Below are 17,183 nucleotides of genomic sequence, written 5' to 3' on the forward strand. Positions count from 1 at the left end.
AGATGATTTAGAATCCCCAGTATAGCAGGAGGTTAAAAAAGAAAAAAAAAGAAAGCGCTGGTGGAATTAGTGCACAGACCTACTAATAGGACTCCTGACAATAATTCAGGAGATAATGAGGGTATGTAAAATGGCAGTCCATTAATCATGCTAACTTTAACCTTGTAGATTGGGAAAATCAAATTAAAAAAGAAAAAAAATGTGGATGGTAAACAAGAGGATTGGGCAAGTTTTAAAAGCCAAAAAGTAACCAAAAATAAATAGAGAGAAAATAACCTTCAACCAAAGAACCGCAGATGCTGGAAATCAGAAACAAAAATGGAAATTGCTGGAAAAACTCAGCAGGTCTGACAGTATATGTGGAGAGAAAGCAGAGTTAATGTTTCTGAAGAAGGGCCACTGGACCTGAGACATTAACTCTGTTTTCTCTCCACAGATGTTGCCAGACCTGCAGAGTTTTTCCACCAATTTCTGTTTTCACTTATGTTTTGAGAACTAAATAGCAATTAATACAAAAATGAACAGTTAGTTTCTTTTAAATGTACAAAAAGAAACGAGAGCCCAAAGAGAACATAGGCCCCTTAGAGGCTGGGCCGGTAATAATGGGGAACCAAGAAATGATAGAGGAGGTTAGTAAATATTTTACATCAGTCTTCTCAGTAGAGGACAAAGATGGCATTCCAAAAACTCTAAATAATTAAGGATCTAAAGGGAGGTTCAAATAAACACAATAACAATCACTAAGAAAAAAAAGTTACTGGGAAGTTAATTAGGCTAAAGCTTGAAGGTCTTCTGGATCTGATGGTTTGCATTCTAGGATTTTAAAGGAAGTAGCTACCAAGATAATGAATGTATTGGTAGTAATGTGACAAAGAATCTTTAGATCTAGAAAAGTCCCAGAGGATTGGAAAATTGCCAGTGTAACACCTTATGTAAAAAAGGTAGGAAACAATAACCAATAATTGTTGACTTGTTAGCTTACCATTTATCATTGGGAAAATGTTATACTGTTATAAAGGATATAATGGTAGAGCATTTAGAAATGCCTAATATATCAAGTAGAGTCTGTGTGACTTTATAAAGGTGAAGACCTACCTGGTAATTTTTATTCTTTTGAGTAGGGTAGATGGAGAACTAGTAGATGCACTGTATTTGGATTTTCAAAAGGTGTTTGATAAGGTACTATCCATATGGTTACTAAATAAGAGCCACAGTGTTGAGAGTATTATGTTAGCCTGGATAGAGGCTTGGCTAGCTAATAAAAGACAGATGACATAATGGAGGCATTTTCAGGCAACTTGAGAAGTGCCTTATGACTAGCGCTGGGGTCACAATTATTTATGATAAAGATTAATGTTTTCTATGAGCATTTTGATTGAAGTTTTCAAAGAGGAGACTGTATGTAGATGAGGGTAGTACAGTTGACATGGTATACATGGACTTCAATAAGGCCTCGCATAGGTCTCCCATGGCAGACTAATTAAGAAACTAGGAGTCCATGGAATCCAGGGCAATTTTAAAAATTAGATCCAAAGTTGGCTTAGTGGCAGGAAGCAGAGAATGATAGTCAAAGGGATTTGTTTGAATGGAAGCTTGTATCCAATGGCACACTATAGGGTTCAGTGCTGGGTCCCTTGCTGTTTATATACATTATTAATCTGAGTATAAATGTGGGAGATGACATGAAAATTGGTGGTGTAGTAAATAGTGTGGAGGAATGCTTGCAGACTGGTCAAACGGGCTAATAAGGGGCAAATACCATTTACTCCTCAACTGTATGAGGTGATGCGTTTTGATGGCGGTGGTGGAGTAGTTAGCATCTGAGCCCAGCCACGTCCACTCTGTCCAGTTTTCTTCTTCTCATTTTTGTTTTTTTTTTGTTTTTTGTTTATTTACCTACTGGAGAGAGATTTGTGGTTTGGACCGTTGTAGCAGCTGGTGAGCCAGGCAGAACTCTAGTACTCAGCAATGTTGTGGCATCGATGAGGTCCAGACGATCATCAGCGAGGCGGCTGGCCAGCCTGGGTAGCTGTTTGTGGTAAGGCAGCTGGTGAGCTTGGGTAGGACTCTAGGTTGGCGGATTGACGATGGCATGGGGGAAGAGATTGAGCCCAGCATGGGGCATGCGAAACCTCATGGGGAAAGCCCTGAGTAGAGTTTCTGCAAATCTCATGGTTAAAGAAGGCCTGTAATGCTGAACTTGTAACTCTATTTCTTTATTTTTCAGTTTCATAGTAAGAAGAGCTGTAGTATTGAACTTCTACCTCATTTCTTTATTTTTCTACTTTGTATGTTAAGATTTTGTAGCTAAGGTGGCACCAGAAATGGCAACTTAGTACACTTTTCACTGTACTCCAGTATCCATGTACTTCAGTACAGGTGACAAAGAACCTAATTCTAAAAACATTTTGGAAGGACTGACCAGGCAAGGGGATATACACAGAATGGTAGAACCCTTTGAGATTCAGAGGATCAGAGGGACCTTGATGTGTATGTCAATAGATCCTTGGAGGCAGCAAGATAAGTAGACAAAATGGTTAGAGGCATGAAATTCAAGAGTAAGGGGGTTATGTTGAAGCTTTTTCTTATTTATTAATCAGATTAGGGCATTGCTGGCTCGGCAGCATTTATTGTCCATCCCTGATAACCCTGAGGGCAGTCAAGAGACAACCACGTTTTCCATTTGTGTTACTTGTTACGTGTTCCCTTGAGGGTGAAATGTAGAAGCAACAACCCAGAGAACCATGGATGTCTAGGAATATTCGGGTCTGGATAAAAAGGAAAAGAAAGATGTTTAACAAGTACAAAGGGAGCAAAACTGTCAAGATATTATTGGAAGTGCAGGAGGCAATTAGGAGGGGCAAGAAAAGACACTGATGGACAAAATTAGGGAGAATTTCAAGATACTCAACAATGTATCAGGGAGAAGAGAATAACCAGGGACAGAGAAAGGTGAATTAGGGACCATGCGGGCATTCTGTGCATGAGGCTGGAGGATGTTGCTAGAGCGCTGAATAAATTCTTCACCTCTGACTTTATTTAGGAGAAGGAGGACGCAAATACAGAATTGGAGAGTATAGACTGTGAAGTTCTTGAGTAGAATGATATAAAAAAGGAGGAAGTATTAGAGGTTTTGGCAGATTTAAAAGTAGACAAACCGCAGGTTCAGGTGAGCTTATCCCAGGCTCTGACCCAGTTTTTAAAATCATCTTGGCCACAGGAAGGACTGCCAATGTGGCTCCACTTCACAAGAAGAGGTAGGCCTAGACCAGGAAATTATAGACCATTAAGCCTGGCAGTGGTAAGGAAACTACTGGAGAAAATAGTGAAGAGGCAAAATTAATCTTCATTTAGAGGTGCAAGTGTAATCAGGGCTAGTTGGCGTAACTTTGTCAGAGAGAGGTTATGCCTAACAAATCTGGTGGAATCATTTGAGGAGGTAACCATATGTTTGTATGAGAGTGAGACAATTGAGGTAGTTTACTTGGATTTCTGCAAGGCCTTTGACAAGGTCCCACATGGGAAGTAGATAAAGAAGGTAAATGCTGCATGGGACAGGGTAACTGGGTAAGGTGGATCGAAAACTGGCTTATTGGTAGGAGACAGAGGTAGTAGAAGGCTGTGTGACTGGAATCCAGTCTGTTGTAGTGTGCCATAGGGATCCATTCTGTGTCCCTTATTGGTTTGTTTGCAGATGACACAAAGTTTGGTTGGATAGTTGACGGTGAGAATAAAAGTGGATTGGTCATGTGGACAGATCAGTGGCAAATGGAATTTCACCCTGGTAAATGTAAGATGATGCACTTTGGAAGAGGGCACAAGGCAGTGGCTTATTCAGTGAATGGTAAGACACTGGGCAGTTGAGAGGAACTGAAGGATCTTTGGATGCTTATTCTAGAAGGTGGCAGGATAGATAATAAGGTAGTTAAGAAGGCATTTGGATGCTTACCTTATCATTTGTGACATAGGTTAAAGAGCAGGGAGGTCATGTTGGAGATGTACAGAACCTTGGTTAAGCCACAGTTCAAGTACAGTATGCAGTTCTGGTCACTACATTATAAGAATGTATGATTGCACTGGAGGGGTTGTAAAGGAAATTCACCAAAACTTTGCCTGGGTTGGAGCATTTTAGCTATGAAGAGAGGCTGGATGAGCTCAGGACATTTTCTTTGGAGCAGAGAAGGTTGAGGGGGGACTTGGTGAAGGTATATGAGATTCAGGACAGTGGAAAGAGTGAATAGGAAGCAGCTGTTTCCTTAGTTGAAGGGTCAACAACAAGGGGACATAATTTTAAAGTGGAAGGTAGGGATTTAGAGGGGATTTGAAGAGAAGGTTTTTCACCCACAGGGTGGTAAGGTCTGGAATGCACTGCTTGGAAATGTAGTTGTGGTGGAAAACCTTACAATCTTTAAAAAGTCCTTGCCTGAGTATTTGAAGTGTTTTACCTTTGCTGGGCCTATAGTCTTGAATATGAAGTTGGTCTCCTATAGGTAGTAGTGTAATACTGGTGCTACAAACATGATTGGTTAAAGGATCCGTTTTATACTGTATAAGTCTATACTGTATGCAGTCCTGGTCACTACACTATAGGAGGGGTATGGTTGTATTCTAGAGGACGCAGAGGAGATTAATTAGGATGTTGCCTGAGCTGCAAATGATTCCGCTATGAAGGGAGACTAGATAAGCTGGGGTTGTTTTCCTTAGAGCAGACAAAAAGGGATTCCAGTGTGGTGGTAAAAGTTATGAGGGGCATAGATAAGTGAGGGAGTCACCTAGTGATATTATTGTTAGACTATTGACCCAGATCTGGGACTCTGATTCAATTCCGACCATGGCAGATGGTGGAATTTGAATAAAATTCAGTGAAAAAAATATGGAATTTAGGGCCTAATGATGACCATGAAACTTGTTGTTTGTTGGAAAGCCCATCTTGTTTGGTGATGTTCTTTATGGAAGGAAACTGCCTTCCTTATCAAGGTATGGCCTACATGGTCTCAAATGTGATTGACTCTTAAATGCTGTCTAGGCAATTAGGATGGACATTGGATACTGGCTTAGCTGTCTAGAATAAAAAGATAGAAACATTTTCTCTTGGGAGGGTTCAAGGCACAGTTTTAAGGTAAGGACCAGGTGGTTAGGGAATTTGAGGAAAAGTTTTTTGACTCTGAGGATGGTGGCAGTCTGGAAATCACTGCTTAAACAGGTGGTAAAGGTGGTCGCCATGAAGACATTTTAAGAATATTTGGGTGAGCAGTTGAATTGCATAGCACACAAGACTATGGGCCATATACTGGAATAGATGGATATGTTACAGGCAAAATGGGTCAAAGTATCTTTTTCCATACTATAAAACCTCTGATACAATTGCCATGTTGTTTCGCTGTGACCTTAAGTAAACAGCTAATATTTTAATGGGTTGATAACTTAACAGGACCAGGTGGAATGCTAGCTTTACCATCGTTGAGACAGTGAAGTTTGACATTGAGCAGGGTGTAAGCGCAGCATACCAAATAATCCTTACATGGAGTAATATTTTTCCTGGGAATAGGAATGATTAATATCAGGCATGTGTAAATTTTGCCACTGTAATGGCAGTATATTGCTGCCACTTAGTTAAATTGCATTTTCTCCCTGACAGCCAACCTTATTCACAGGCTGACTGCTGCCTGGGAAAACCAAAAGTGCTTCAGCAGATATATTCCTTGTAAGATCATGGCACGGGCACTGGGGCATGGCTCTAAAGGTGGAGGGTTTGGAGACCATGACCCATGGCGGCCAAGGTCAGAGCATTATATGGGTGGAGTTAAATAAAGGCAGATCATGGTGGGGGTCAGGCAACAGTGACAGAAGTTTTGACTAGTTGGATTTATGAGGTGTGTTGGGTTTCATTCATTTTGGTGCTGTGGGCTTTCCTGGATAGGATACTATTTATTTCCCATCTGAATGTGCCTTTGAGAAGGTGTTGATGAGCAAGCCTTCTTGAACTGTTGCAATCCATTTGGTGCTGATGCCACCCACAATGTTGTATGTGAGGGAGTTCCAAGATTTTGACCCAGTGATAGTGAAGGAACTTAAAAATGTGGGATATGCCTTTGTAGATGCAAAAGGAAGCTCCATTTCTCAATTATTTTCCAAATAATTTGGTAGAATGTGGCAAAGGTTCAGGAAGGGGATGACTACAAAGAAGGAGGTGAGCAATTTGCAGTTTATGATCGTATTGTGGAGAAGTCAAGGAAAAAGAGAATGCTGTCTTGGCAAGTTAGAGATGGAAGGTGATTTGCCAGCAAACTTCACCATTTGTTTCCCTCCACTGTTGGTCATGTTCCACCTACAGCAAAATATTCAGAAAGATAGTACAGATTGGTGAGAGTGAATTATCAGAAGCAACAAACTGGTCTGAGATCAGACAACACAGAAATTAGTTAATGTTTTGGTGGCTTCTATAGCGATTTTGTGGGGACCAGGATCTCAGTTTCTCCAAGCTGAGATTGTGGATTGAGAACTGAAGGGAGGAAAATTGCTGGGCAGTTAGAAATCTAACAGAAAAACCAGCAAGGAAACAGCTAGATATTCAGAAATCCACAGTAAGTTTGGAATGTTTGCCAGGAGGATTAGGTCATTTTGGCCAGGAGTCACATGACACCAGGTTACAGTCCAACAGGTTTATTTGAAATTGTCAGGTGAACCTGACAAAGGAGCATCACTATGAAAGCTTGTGATTTAAAATAAACCTGATGGACTATAACTTGGTGTTGTAACTTGGTCCACCCCAGTCCAACACCAGTATCTCCACATCAGAGGTAGTTTCCGTTATTCTGAGAGTTTGGTTGTAGTATTAGAGAACATCTAAAGGAGAGCAAAGGCTCAACTAGTTCATGACTTGAGTTGGGATAAATAACTAAAAATGAACTTGACTGGGATGTAACGTGCAATGGATTCAGTCATACAGCATGGAAACAGACCCTTCAGTCCAATTCGTCTACGCTGACCAAGTTTCCCCAAAGTAAACTAGTCCCACCTTTCCTGTGTTTGGCCTATATCCCTCTAAAGATTTCCTGTTCATGTACCTATCCAACTGTATTTTAAATGTTGTAACTATACTTGTATCTACCATTTCCTCTGGCAGTTCATTCCACATATGAACCATCCGGAGAGAGAAAAAGTTGCCCCTAAGGTCCCATTTACATCTTTAAAAGTAAGCCTCCCAGTTTTGGACTTCCCTATTCCAGGGGAAAGAGGTTTGCTATTCACCTTACCTATGCCCCTCATGATTTATAAACCTCTACAAGGTCACCTCTCAAACTTTTGCGCTCCAGTGAGAAAAAGTCCCAGCCTATCCAGCCACTCCTTCTAACTCCAAACCCTCTGGTGCTTTTGTATTCTCAGGATGCCTCTGAAAGCAAGTCGGCATATGCTGATTACATCTTATTTGAGCAGAGTCAGTAAACAGATTGCATGGATGAATGACCAGTTAAATAGTTACTTTGAAGGTGTTGATTGGGTACAAATGTTGGCTTGAACATCAAAACAAAATTCCTCACTTTTTTGAGTAATACTGTGAACTCTGAAACATCTGTTTCAGGAAGCAGATGTGATCTCAATTCAATGTTTTTCCACTAAAAGTTGATACTTCTGACAGTTCAGGGCAGTATTAAGGAAATTCTGCACTATCAACTTGAATTACATGCTTGAACCTGGAACAGGATTTTGAAGTGTTCTTATTGTGCTGTGATGGATACTCCTGTGATTAGCTGGATTGCTTGTCCGACTAGTAATCTATAGAGATCTTGACAACTTGGGTATATTTTCAGAAAAATAGAGAACAGGTATAGAATGTGGCCTTCTATACGTGAACAGTTTTATTTTGTTTTTTTTCCACAAATACAGAGAGCTTTTGAACTAACACCCTTTTGCACTCGGGTGTTGACGTTGTAGATGTATACTTCCATTGTTCCATTAGAAATACATTGTCCAATATGTACTCATGGGACTTGTGCAGAGTCAAAAATCACATGATGCTGGGTTATAGTCTAATGGGTTTATTTGAAACCGCAAGCTTTCAGAGCCTCCGCTCCTTCCTCAGGCAGCTTGAGTGAGAGAATACATCAGACACAGAATTTATAATTTAAAAGATCAAAGGGTCACACAACTTGTGTAAATGTATTGAACAAATCTAGATGCCTATTAAGTTTTTAATAAGTTAGAATGGAGGTGCAGGTTTTGATTGACTAATATGTAAATCCCAGAATTTATTTCAAGTCACTGTCTCAAGATAATTTCATCAGAATAAAGGTGATAACTCCGGACAGACAATGCATTTTAGGTTTGAGGCCATGGTTCAAGTCTGTTTGTAACACAGCTTGGAGTTGACTGGTTTTATTTCCTAAGTAAGAATTTATAAAATGCCACATTGACTGTCTACAGATTGTGTGTTTTTTGAACAAAATGTAATATTTGTAAATACAAATCTGCAAGTACAAATTCACTCAATAGAGTTTGGGGGGGGCGGGGGGAGAGAGAATGTGGGGAGAGCTGTGTTTGTGTGCGCGTGTGAGAGAGAGGGGGGTATACATGTGAGAGTGTGAGGGAGTATATGTCTGTGAAAGAGTCTGAGAGTGAGTGTGTGTGTATAGTGTGGTGGGGTCACCTATAGTGTGACATGAAGCCAAGATCCCAGTTATCCTCATGCAGGCTTTCTTTATTTGACAATGTCGTATTGCATAGAGGCAGAAACTTTTCCCACAGTGTGCTGGGGAAACAACCATGTTCCAGGCTATCACAGTGGAAGACACCAGTAGCAAACCAGAACTTCAAGAGTTAGCACAGAGCTGAGTGTGATAGCCAGCATTAAGGAGAAGATGCTGGGAAATCTGAAAGTTCAGAAGGTGGATAAATCACCTGGTCCAGATGGATTACACCCCATAGTTCTGAAGGAGATAGTGGAAGTATTGGTGATCTTTCAGGACTCTCTGCAGTCAGGAACAGTCCCAGGGAACTGGAAGATGTATAATGTAACATCTCTGTTTAAGAAATGAGGGAGGCAGAAAGCAAGGAATTGTAGGTTGGTTAGTCTGACCTTGGTCATTGGTAAGATTTTAGAGTCCATTATTAAAAATGAGATTGCAGAGTACCAGCTGAGTCAGCATGGCTTCGTCAAGGGGATGTCATGCCTGACAAATCTGTTCAAATTCTTCGAGGAGGTAATGAGCAAGTTAGATGGAGAGCCAGTGACTGTGATCTTTTTGGATTTCTAGAAAGTCTTTGAAAAGGTGCCACCCAAAGTGATTGCAAATAAAATGAGAGCCCATGGTGTTAGGGGCACGATACTGGCATGGACAGGATTGGCTGATTGGCATAAGGCAGAGTGGGGTCAAAAAGGGTCTTTTTCAGGATGGCAGCCAGCGGTCCACAGAGTTTGATGTTGGGATCATAATTATTCACATGTACATAAACAAACAATCTAGATGAACATAATTTGGAGATGCTGGTGTTGGACTGGGGTGTACAAAGTTAAAAATCACAACAATACCAGGTTATAGTCCAACAGGTTGAATTGAAAGCACTAGCTTTTGGAGTGCTGCTCCTTCATCAGGTGGTTGAGCGGCGCTCTGAAAGCTAGTGCTTCCAATTAAACCTGTTGGACTATTATCTGGTGTTGTGTGATTTTTTAAATGTAGATGAAGGAACTGAAGGCCATGTGGCTTAGTTTACAGATGACACAAAGATAGGTGGAGGAGCAGGTGATGTTCAGAAAGTGAGGAGGCTGTAGAAAGAATTGGACAGACTAGGTGAGTGGGCAAAGAAGTGGCAGGTGGAATACAATGTGGGGAAAATGAGGTTGTGCACTTTTGGTAGGAAGAAAGAAGCATAGCCAATTTTCCAAATGGGGAAAAAGCTTTTGAAATCTGAAGCACAAAGGGACTTAAGAGCAAAAACAAATTGGTCCAAAATGAGGTTGTGCACTTTTGGTAGGAAGAAAGAAGCATAGCCAATTTTCCAAATGGGGAAAAAGCTTTTGAAATCTGAAGCACAAAGGGACTTAAGAGCAAAAACAAATTGGTCCAAAATCTCAGCAGGTCTGGCAGCATTTGGAGAGAAAGAAGAGTTAACGTTTCAGGTCCAGATTGTGAAGAAGGGTCACAGAATCATAGAGGTGTACAGCATGGAAACAGACCTTTTGGTCCAAATTATCCAGGCTGACCAGATACCCTTACCTAATCTAGTCCAGTTTGCCAGCACTTGGCCTATATCACTCTAAACCCTTCTTATTCATATGCTGATCCAGATGCCTTTTAAATGTTGTAATTGTACCAGCCTCCACCACTTCCTTTGGCAGCTCATTCCATGCACACACCACCCTCTGTGAAAAGGTTGCCCCTTTAGGTCCCTTTATATATCTTCCCCACTCATCCTAAACCTATGCCCTCTAGTTCTGGACTCCCCTATCCCAGGGAAGAGATCCATTTATCTATCCATGCCCCTCATGATTTTATAAACCTTTATAAGTTCCCCCCTCTCAGCCTCTGATACTCCAAGGAAAACAGCCCCAGTCTATTCAGCCTTTCCCTATAGATCAAATTCTCTAACCCTAGAAACATTCTTGTAAATCTTTTCTGAACTCTTTCAAGTTTCACAACATCCTTCCGATAGGAAGGAAAGCAGAATTGCACACAATATTCCAAAAATGGCCTAATCAACGTCCTGTACAGCCAAAACATGACCTCCCAATTCCTATACTCAATATTCTGACCAATAAAGGAAAGCATACCAAATGCTGTCTTCACTATCACGAAGCATTAATTCTGCTTTCTCACCCACAGATGCTGTCAGACCTACTGAGGTTTTCAGCAATTTCTGTTTCTGATTCCAGCACCCACGGTTCTTTTGGATTTTTTAAAAGTAACTTGGGATTCCTAGTTCAAAAGTTACCATACCGGTTCAGTTGGCAATTAGAAAGGCAAATGTAATGTTAGCATTCATTTCAAATGGGATAGAATACAAGAGCAGAGAAGTATTGCTGAGGTTGCACACATGCATTTTCCAGGAGAACTCATTGGACTGTAAGTGGAAACCCTGGCTTGGATTTTCTGATAGACTTGGTTTTTATTACATTGTCGATGGGAGCTGCTTGTGAGAATCCCATCTTCAGACTCCAAGCAAATTGAAGATTCCACAGGGCAATTCCTCTACATCTGAAATCCTCCAGAAGTCTCCCATTTTCATTCAGAGTTCAATGGATTCTGATGAAATTAACAAAATTGTTACTTAGGAAAAGCTGTCAAACCACTGGGTGAAAGTGAGGACTGCAGATGCTGGAGATCAGAGTGTAGATTAGAGTGGTGCTGGAAAAGCACAGCAGGTCAGGTAGCATCTGAGGACCACTGGGTGAATATTCAACTGATCCCATACTTGTCTCACCTATCCTCTCCTCCCACCATGCCCCATCAAACTCTAGCCTGATCTAATCTCCTTCCCTTGCTAGATACCTGATACGCTTCAGCCCACTCTTCCCCCAAGACCCGCACCTCTTCCACAGAGCACATTCCCCACCTTAGCCCCCTCTAGCTCCTCCTGCACAACACCTTTCTCACTTAAACACACCTCCCCCTTCTGCTACTGAAGTTGAGTCACCCTACCATCCCTATTACTGCCAGATTTGCCATTGAACAGCAGCTGTCTGGGCCTGTAAATGTCACAATACTGCAGCTGACTGCTGTGAAAAGAGGTATGGTTTGTCTTCCCCCAACAATAGAGCACCATGAAAGAATTGTCAGAATGGAATATTTTGCCTCCTTCAGCTTTTTTTAAAAAAAAAAGCTGGGTGAAGTGGCAATCTGCATGAAAAAGTTTTTTTAAAAATCTCTTTTTAACCTTCCTCACCCAAGGATGTTATTCAACCTGGAAGTATTTAGCTGTGATCTTATGGCCTGTATGCATGTCCTCCTTTAATCTGCATTTATACTTTGAGATTTTTTGCCTCTATTTACTATTGCTTAAAATTTGTTTTCTCTTCTAGTAACACTGGATTACCTTGTGCAGACTCGGAAGGTTTATGGTGGACTCAGAGTGACCTGTACAGACTGAAAGCTGGATTGAAACTGTTCTAGTGAAAAAGCAACTTTTCAGATGTTTCATTATTTTGCATTTTGAAAACCTCTACTCCCCTTGCTCCTTTAAAAAGCATGTACACCTATGTATTGAAGATTGGTTTCTGAAGTATGAATTTGCCTTTTTTTCCTGATGCTGCTAGGATGGCTGTATTTTTTCCAATATTTACCATTTCTTTTAAAGCTAATTGGCTGTCAGATTAGCCATCTAAGGGTATAATGAAATGATACTTTACCACTCATGGCCTGCCAATAAGGTGGTTTCTCTTAAGCTAGTATTGAGGTTTCTGTCATAAACTCAATCATTTGTGTTTATACAATTTGATAATGTGTGTAAACTAGTAAGTGAATACCTTTTTTATATTGCAAAAATAAATGACAACAACATGGCTCCTGTTTTCTTTTTGAGTTATGGCTCAGCTTTCAATGTACTTCATTTGCATTTCCCACTTTAGAACAACTAATTTTCTCAAACCTTTTTCCCCTGTATAGGTATGGATTCATCATGGTCTTTTTCTTTCCCTTAAATTACAAGTCAAATGTGTGTGAAAGAAATACAACTGGAATATTGGTCCAGAAATGCATTGATTTCAGCTGTGAACCAGACAAAGTACAGAATGTGAAGTAAGAGCGCAGTGCTCTGCTCATGAAAGTTTCATGAAACACTAAGAATGAATAAAACAAAGATAACGTTGCGGGGGGTGGGGATCCTAAAGAAGAAGCAGGTACAGCAAACAGATGTTGGAGTTTGCTTACAAACTGTTTGCAGTCAAAGTGGTAGAAACAAACATGTAAAGCCCAGGGTTGGCCCTTACATGCAGAGATAGAAAGCTTACAGATGGACTGAATAGGTTTTTGTACTGTACTTATTTTTGTGCAGATAATCAGTTTCATTTAATGCTAAGCAAATTTACTGTAAAAGATTCACATGTACTAAACTCTATGATAAAGCTTCTGATTACTTCATTACAGACATGAAGTGATATTGCACTGAGATACCAAGTTCACCTTTCCCATAAAATGATAATACAAGAAATCAACATTTTACTTTTGAAAAGTAACTTTTATTGACTACATGTAACATTATGTAGTAATTTTTAAATCCTTTACTACAAATTGGTTACATTTGGCACTAATAAACATGAATGTTTGTTTAGGGCAGTTTTTTGTTTGGTAGTTATAACCTTTACTTCATGCAAAAAAACACTAAATTGAATACATTCTTAAATTGCACACCTTGTATGGAACACACGCCAATGCACAAAAATACAACCCATTTGAAATTGTGTCCATAATCCTGCTTAAAAAGGCACAAAAATCAATTTTGTTACCCTGCTACTCCTAGAGTGCAATCATCATCAAACTGAATTAATTACCTGAATATACACTTCATATTCATACCATTGTCAAAGTAAACGCCCTGTATTTACTTCTATTGTACAGATCCAAATGCAACACTGCAAAATCAGTTTATGAAAAGTAGGTTTTCAAGGCCACTTTGTCAAGATGACATTTACAATGTCATGTATATATCTCTCAATGTTAATATTTAGAAGATAGCTAATTTTGCAGTGTTTTCCCAAGGACTTGTGTAATTGTAGTGGTGACTAAGAAATGTTTGCTTTATAACAATACTGTTGGAGCTTGTCCTTTTAAAATATGGTTTTTTTTGTTTCGATGGTACTTTAAGCTCTACAGGTTGAGATGGACAGGAAGATTGTTGTATAGTATTAGAGCATAGTGGATTAAGAACAACTTTAGCTATAGCAGACTGGTATTAATGTGCTAATAACTTATTGGCAGGATGGTTTAATTTAGAACTAGCCCCTTATTGCAGGTTGAAAGAACAGTTGCTGCCAAGCAGTATTTATGTACCTAAGCAACTGTTGTGATCTTTTATGAATGCACCCACTTTTAATTCATTTACATTTGTACAAAAGCTGGTTGGACATGAACTAAAGCCAAAGCGCAGAACATTTATGTTGCAACAATGAAAATGATTTAAAGTCATAGCAGCCTTGTCGCATTTACTAATACAATTAATATCAGCTAGAGTTAGCTGTGCTCAAAACTAAAAGCATAATTTTACCATCCAACACTTGGCACAATTTATCACGTTTTCCATACACAATAAGAGGTATAGCATGCTTAAAAACATATTTGCTTTTTTTTAAATTCTCAAAGTGACAGAGACACATTTTGTCATTAAGACTTACATTTTGTTTGGGACTACAAACCCAAAGAGTTTTTTTGTTTTACTACAGATAAAAGCCAACATTTTCAATATAAGGAACAGAACAAAAATCAGATCATAAAACAAATGGACTAATCTAATAAAATATATATATTCTATTTATATTTTCACACATTAAGCTATCTGTACACAAGCTAAATACAGTAAATCTACACAAACTATGATCTCTTCAAACAAGTTTCACTGAATATATTACACTTTGATCCTATCTGGGGATAAGAATAAACTCCAGATATGTAGCAAAAAGAAAGCAATTAATCAAGGCAAATTATTTTTACAAGTTATTTTTTACAGGGGTGAGAAACTCAGAAGTCAAATTTATTCTCCCTTTAATAGACGAGATTGTACATGCAACCAACGAAAGCAATAATGAAAGGAGGGTCTCACTGAACATCACAAACATTTTATTGGTGTTTCTTCAATAATGCAGATTTTATTCTAGCACATTGCACAGATTACTGTCATTCTTGCAACTGGTTGAAGAGACCCGACATTCCAAATGCAAAAGGTAACCATTCTCAAATTGTACAGAAAAATCTAAATGTGTTGTCCTTACGCTGGGTTTCTGAACCGTTGCAAAGAACAGGCAGGCACATGAGGATGCAAAATGCCCCACGTACATCTAAAAATTCTGAATATCAACCATGTTGCTTAAACCTGCAGCATCCCATTTGTTAACCTTCAACAGACATTTCAGACCTTTACAGTATTTCCTATGGAACCAAAAAAGACAGGGTTGTTTTGCTCAATGAGAGCCTAGATCAATTCTTTCAAAATTAATGTTTAAAAATTGAATTTGAAATATCAGACTAAAACATGTTTAAACATGCAATAGATAGGTCTATTGTCTGCCCAACCAAAATGGGAAGCTGTAGCTTAAACTTTGCCATATTTCTTTTAAAGAAACACAATTCAAACATTTCTCTAGAGAGGGGTTCTACATGATAAGAGCCAAGGTTAGGCAGGCAGTAAGGTTAAAAAATATTGCTTCCAGTAAAATTAACACAAGTTTAATTCATATATATTTATTTCTATTGCAGAGCATATGGAGTGACAGTTCTGCTATGCAGAATTTCATCAAATATGCTAGGCTATCAACAGAAAACTAATAATGCATGCAAGAAGTGGATAAGGTTAATTAATTCTATATTTTCCCAAACATTACAAAAAAGTATTTTTGTAAATAAAATTCTTGAGTAACACAACGCATGTCCTCAATGAGGCTAAATACTTGGCTCCCATTGAGGTAATGAGGGGCCAAGTCCTATACAGGCGCAAGTCTGTTCAATATTGATTTCAATTTTAGAATTTCACAACAGATTCTAGATACACTACAATGTTCCATTTTAGGGTGTAGAAAAGCCGACTATTTGACTGTAATAGTGTATAAAAGTTTAGTGCTGTATGTTCACTGAAAACAGCCTGAGGGACTGATTTCGGTTTTGCACTTCCTAGGATAATTTGAGCTACGCTGAAAATCCAACAGTTACAGATCTATAAAAGGTGTGCAGAAGTGAATTGAGGTGGTAAATTTCACACAGAAATAAAACCAAGAAGTACAATTTTTTTCCCCCAAATAGTACAGTTGCACCCAATTGGTCATAATACCCCAGGAATTGCATGGAATTATTTGCTCTGCTCATTTTGATCCTCTTACACTGGGGATAGAGTCCCACTGGCAATAAAAGGAGGAAATCAGTTGACAGTCCTCATTTGAGAGTGAAAGATCTTTTGGGCTATTATTTTATAAAAGAAGACAGAAATGAGGAAAAGATGGTTATAAATAAATACCAGGTAATGTGGATGTAAAAATCTGTTACTGTTCAGCTTTTGGAAACAATACTTTTTAATCCTAATAAATGTTATGAATAATGACACTGGTACTGTACACAATATGTGTGCATATCTGAAGAACATGAATTTAAAAATTCAGGTCTACAAACTACTGTGCCCAGTAAAAATTCATACATACCCATGGGCTACTCCCAGTGACACACAGTGTCACAAACATTGTGGCAAGATTTGATAAAGCTAGTCTACCGATGAAAACTGTACATTTAATAAATAATTTTCTACAATCAAGAAAAGAGATACAATTTGTATCAACAAACAAATGTCATTTCTGATCATTCCAGGCATTGCTTTTTGCTGTATTTAAATGTCAGCTACAAAATAGTTTCAGATACAACAAAATGATGTGGTTTTTGTTCTAACCAACTGTCTTGCTAGGATATGGTTCCCTGGCAGCAGCAGCCCTGTGTAACATCACTGAAGTGGCTATGAAAGTTGGGAAACTGCAACCATAGCAGCACTCAATTCTGGAGACTAATCTTGTCCAAACCCAGGTAGGTAAAGTCTGTAACTAGCCACAGTCCAGAATGGACCACAGGCATCTTACTCCAGGAAAGGAACAATTAGTTATATAGTCTTGAGGGCCACTGCACAGCATAAAATCTGGAGCAAAGTAAGCAGGCAGGCATCCAAGAGCTCCCAAAGATCATGTAGGAGTTGAACCTTGACAGTATGCTACTTCACACTCTAGCCACCTAACCAACAGTGCCATACACAATAACACAAAAATGCACTTTCCATAAAACAGGTGAGTGGTAAGTTTTGGGTGGCGAGTCAACCATGAGGACAAAGGATTCTATCTGATTTTTACCTCTCTACTCTAAGGTTGACTGTAGTGTGCCTACTACCAGCCTGGGTGAAATTAGCCAACTCAGCAAAGAGTTTGAACCAGGGAACTATGGGCTATAGCAACAGACAGGTCTTTCTTTTAAGGGATAGCAGAGGTACAAGAAAGTTAGCATACTCTACAT

General features: G+C 39.2%; 1 protein-coding gene and 1 long non-coding RNA gene across 2 annotated transcripts in view; both read left to right on the top strand.

The window, feature by feature from the left end:
• Positions 1–12,497, top strand: part of las1l (LAS1 like ribosome biogenesis factor) — an 82,944-nt gene extending 70,447 nt beyond the window's left edge. Inside the window, exon 13 of the mRNA XM_043704838.1 lies at positions 12,017–12,497. Within this exon, the coding sequence (XP_043560773.1) occupies positions 12,017–12,107 (91 nt within the window). The 3' untranslated portion in view covers positions 12,108–12,497. The remainder of the gene's footprint in view (positions 1–12,016) is intronic.
• Positions 9,666–10,005, top strand: LOC122557292. Its single transcript, XR_006313789.1, has 2 exons — positions 9,666–9,837; positions 9,955–10,005. It is a non-coding gene; the product is annotated as an uncharacterized LOC122557292 (long non-coding RNA).
• Positions 12,498–17,183: the final 4,686 nt, after the last annotated feature.

Source organism: Chiloscyllium plagiosum, chromosome 15 (genome assembly GCF_004010195.1).
Source record: "Chiloscyllium plagiosum isolate BGI_BamShark_2017 chromosome 15, ASM401019v2, whole genome shotgun sequence".
Classification (NCBI taxonomy): domain Eukaryota; kingdom Metazoa; phylum Chordata; class Chondrichthyes; order Orectolobiformes; family Hemiscylliidae; genus Chiloscyllium; species Chiloscyllium plagiosum.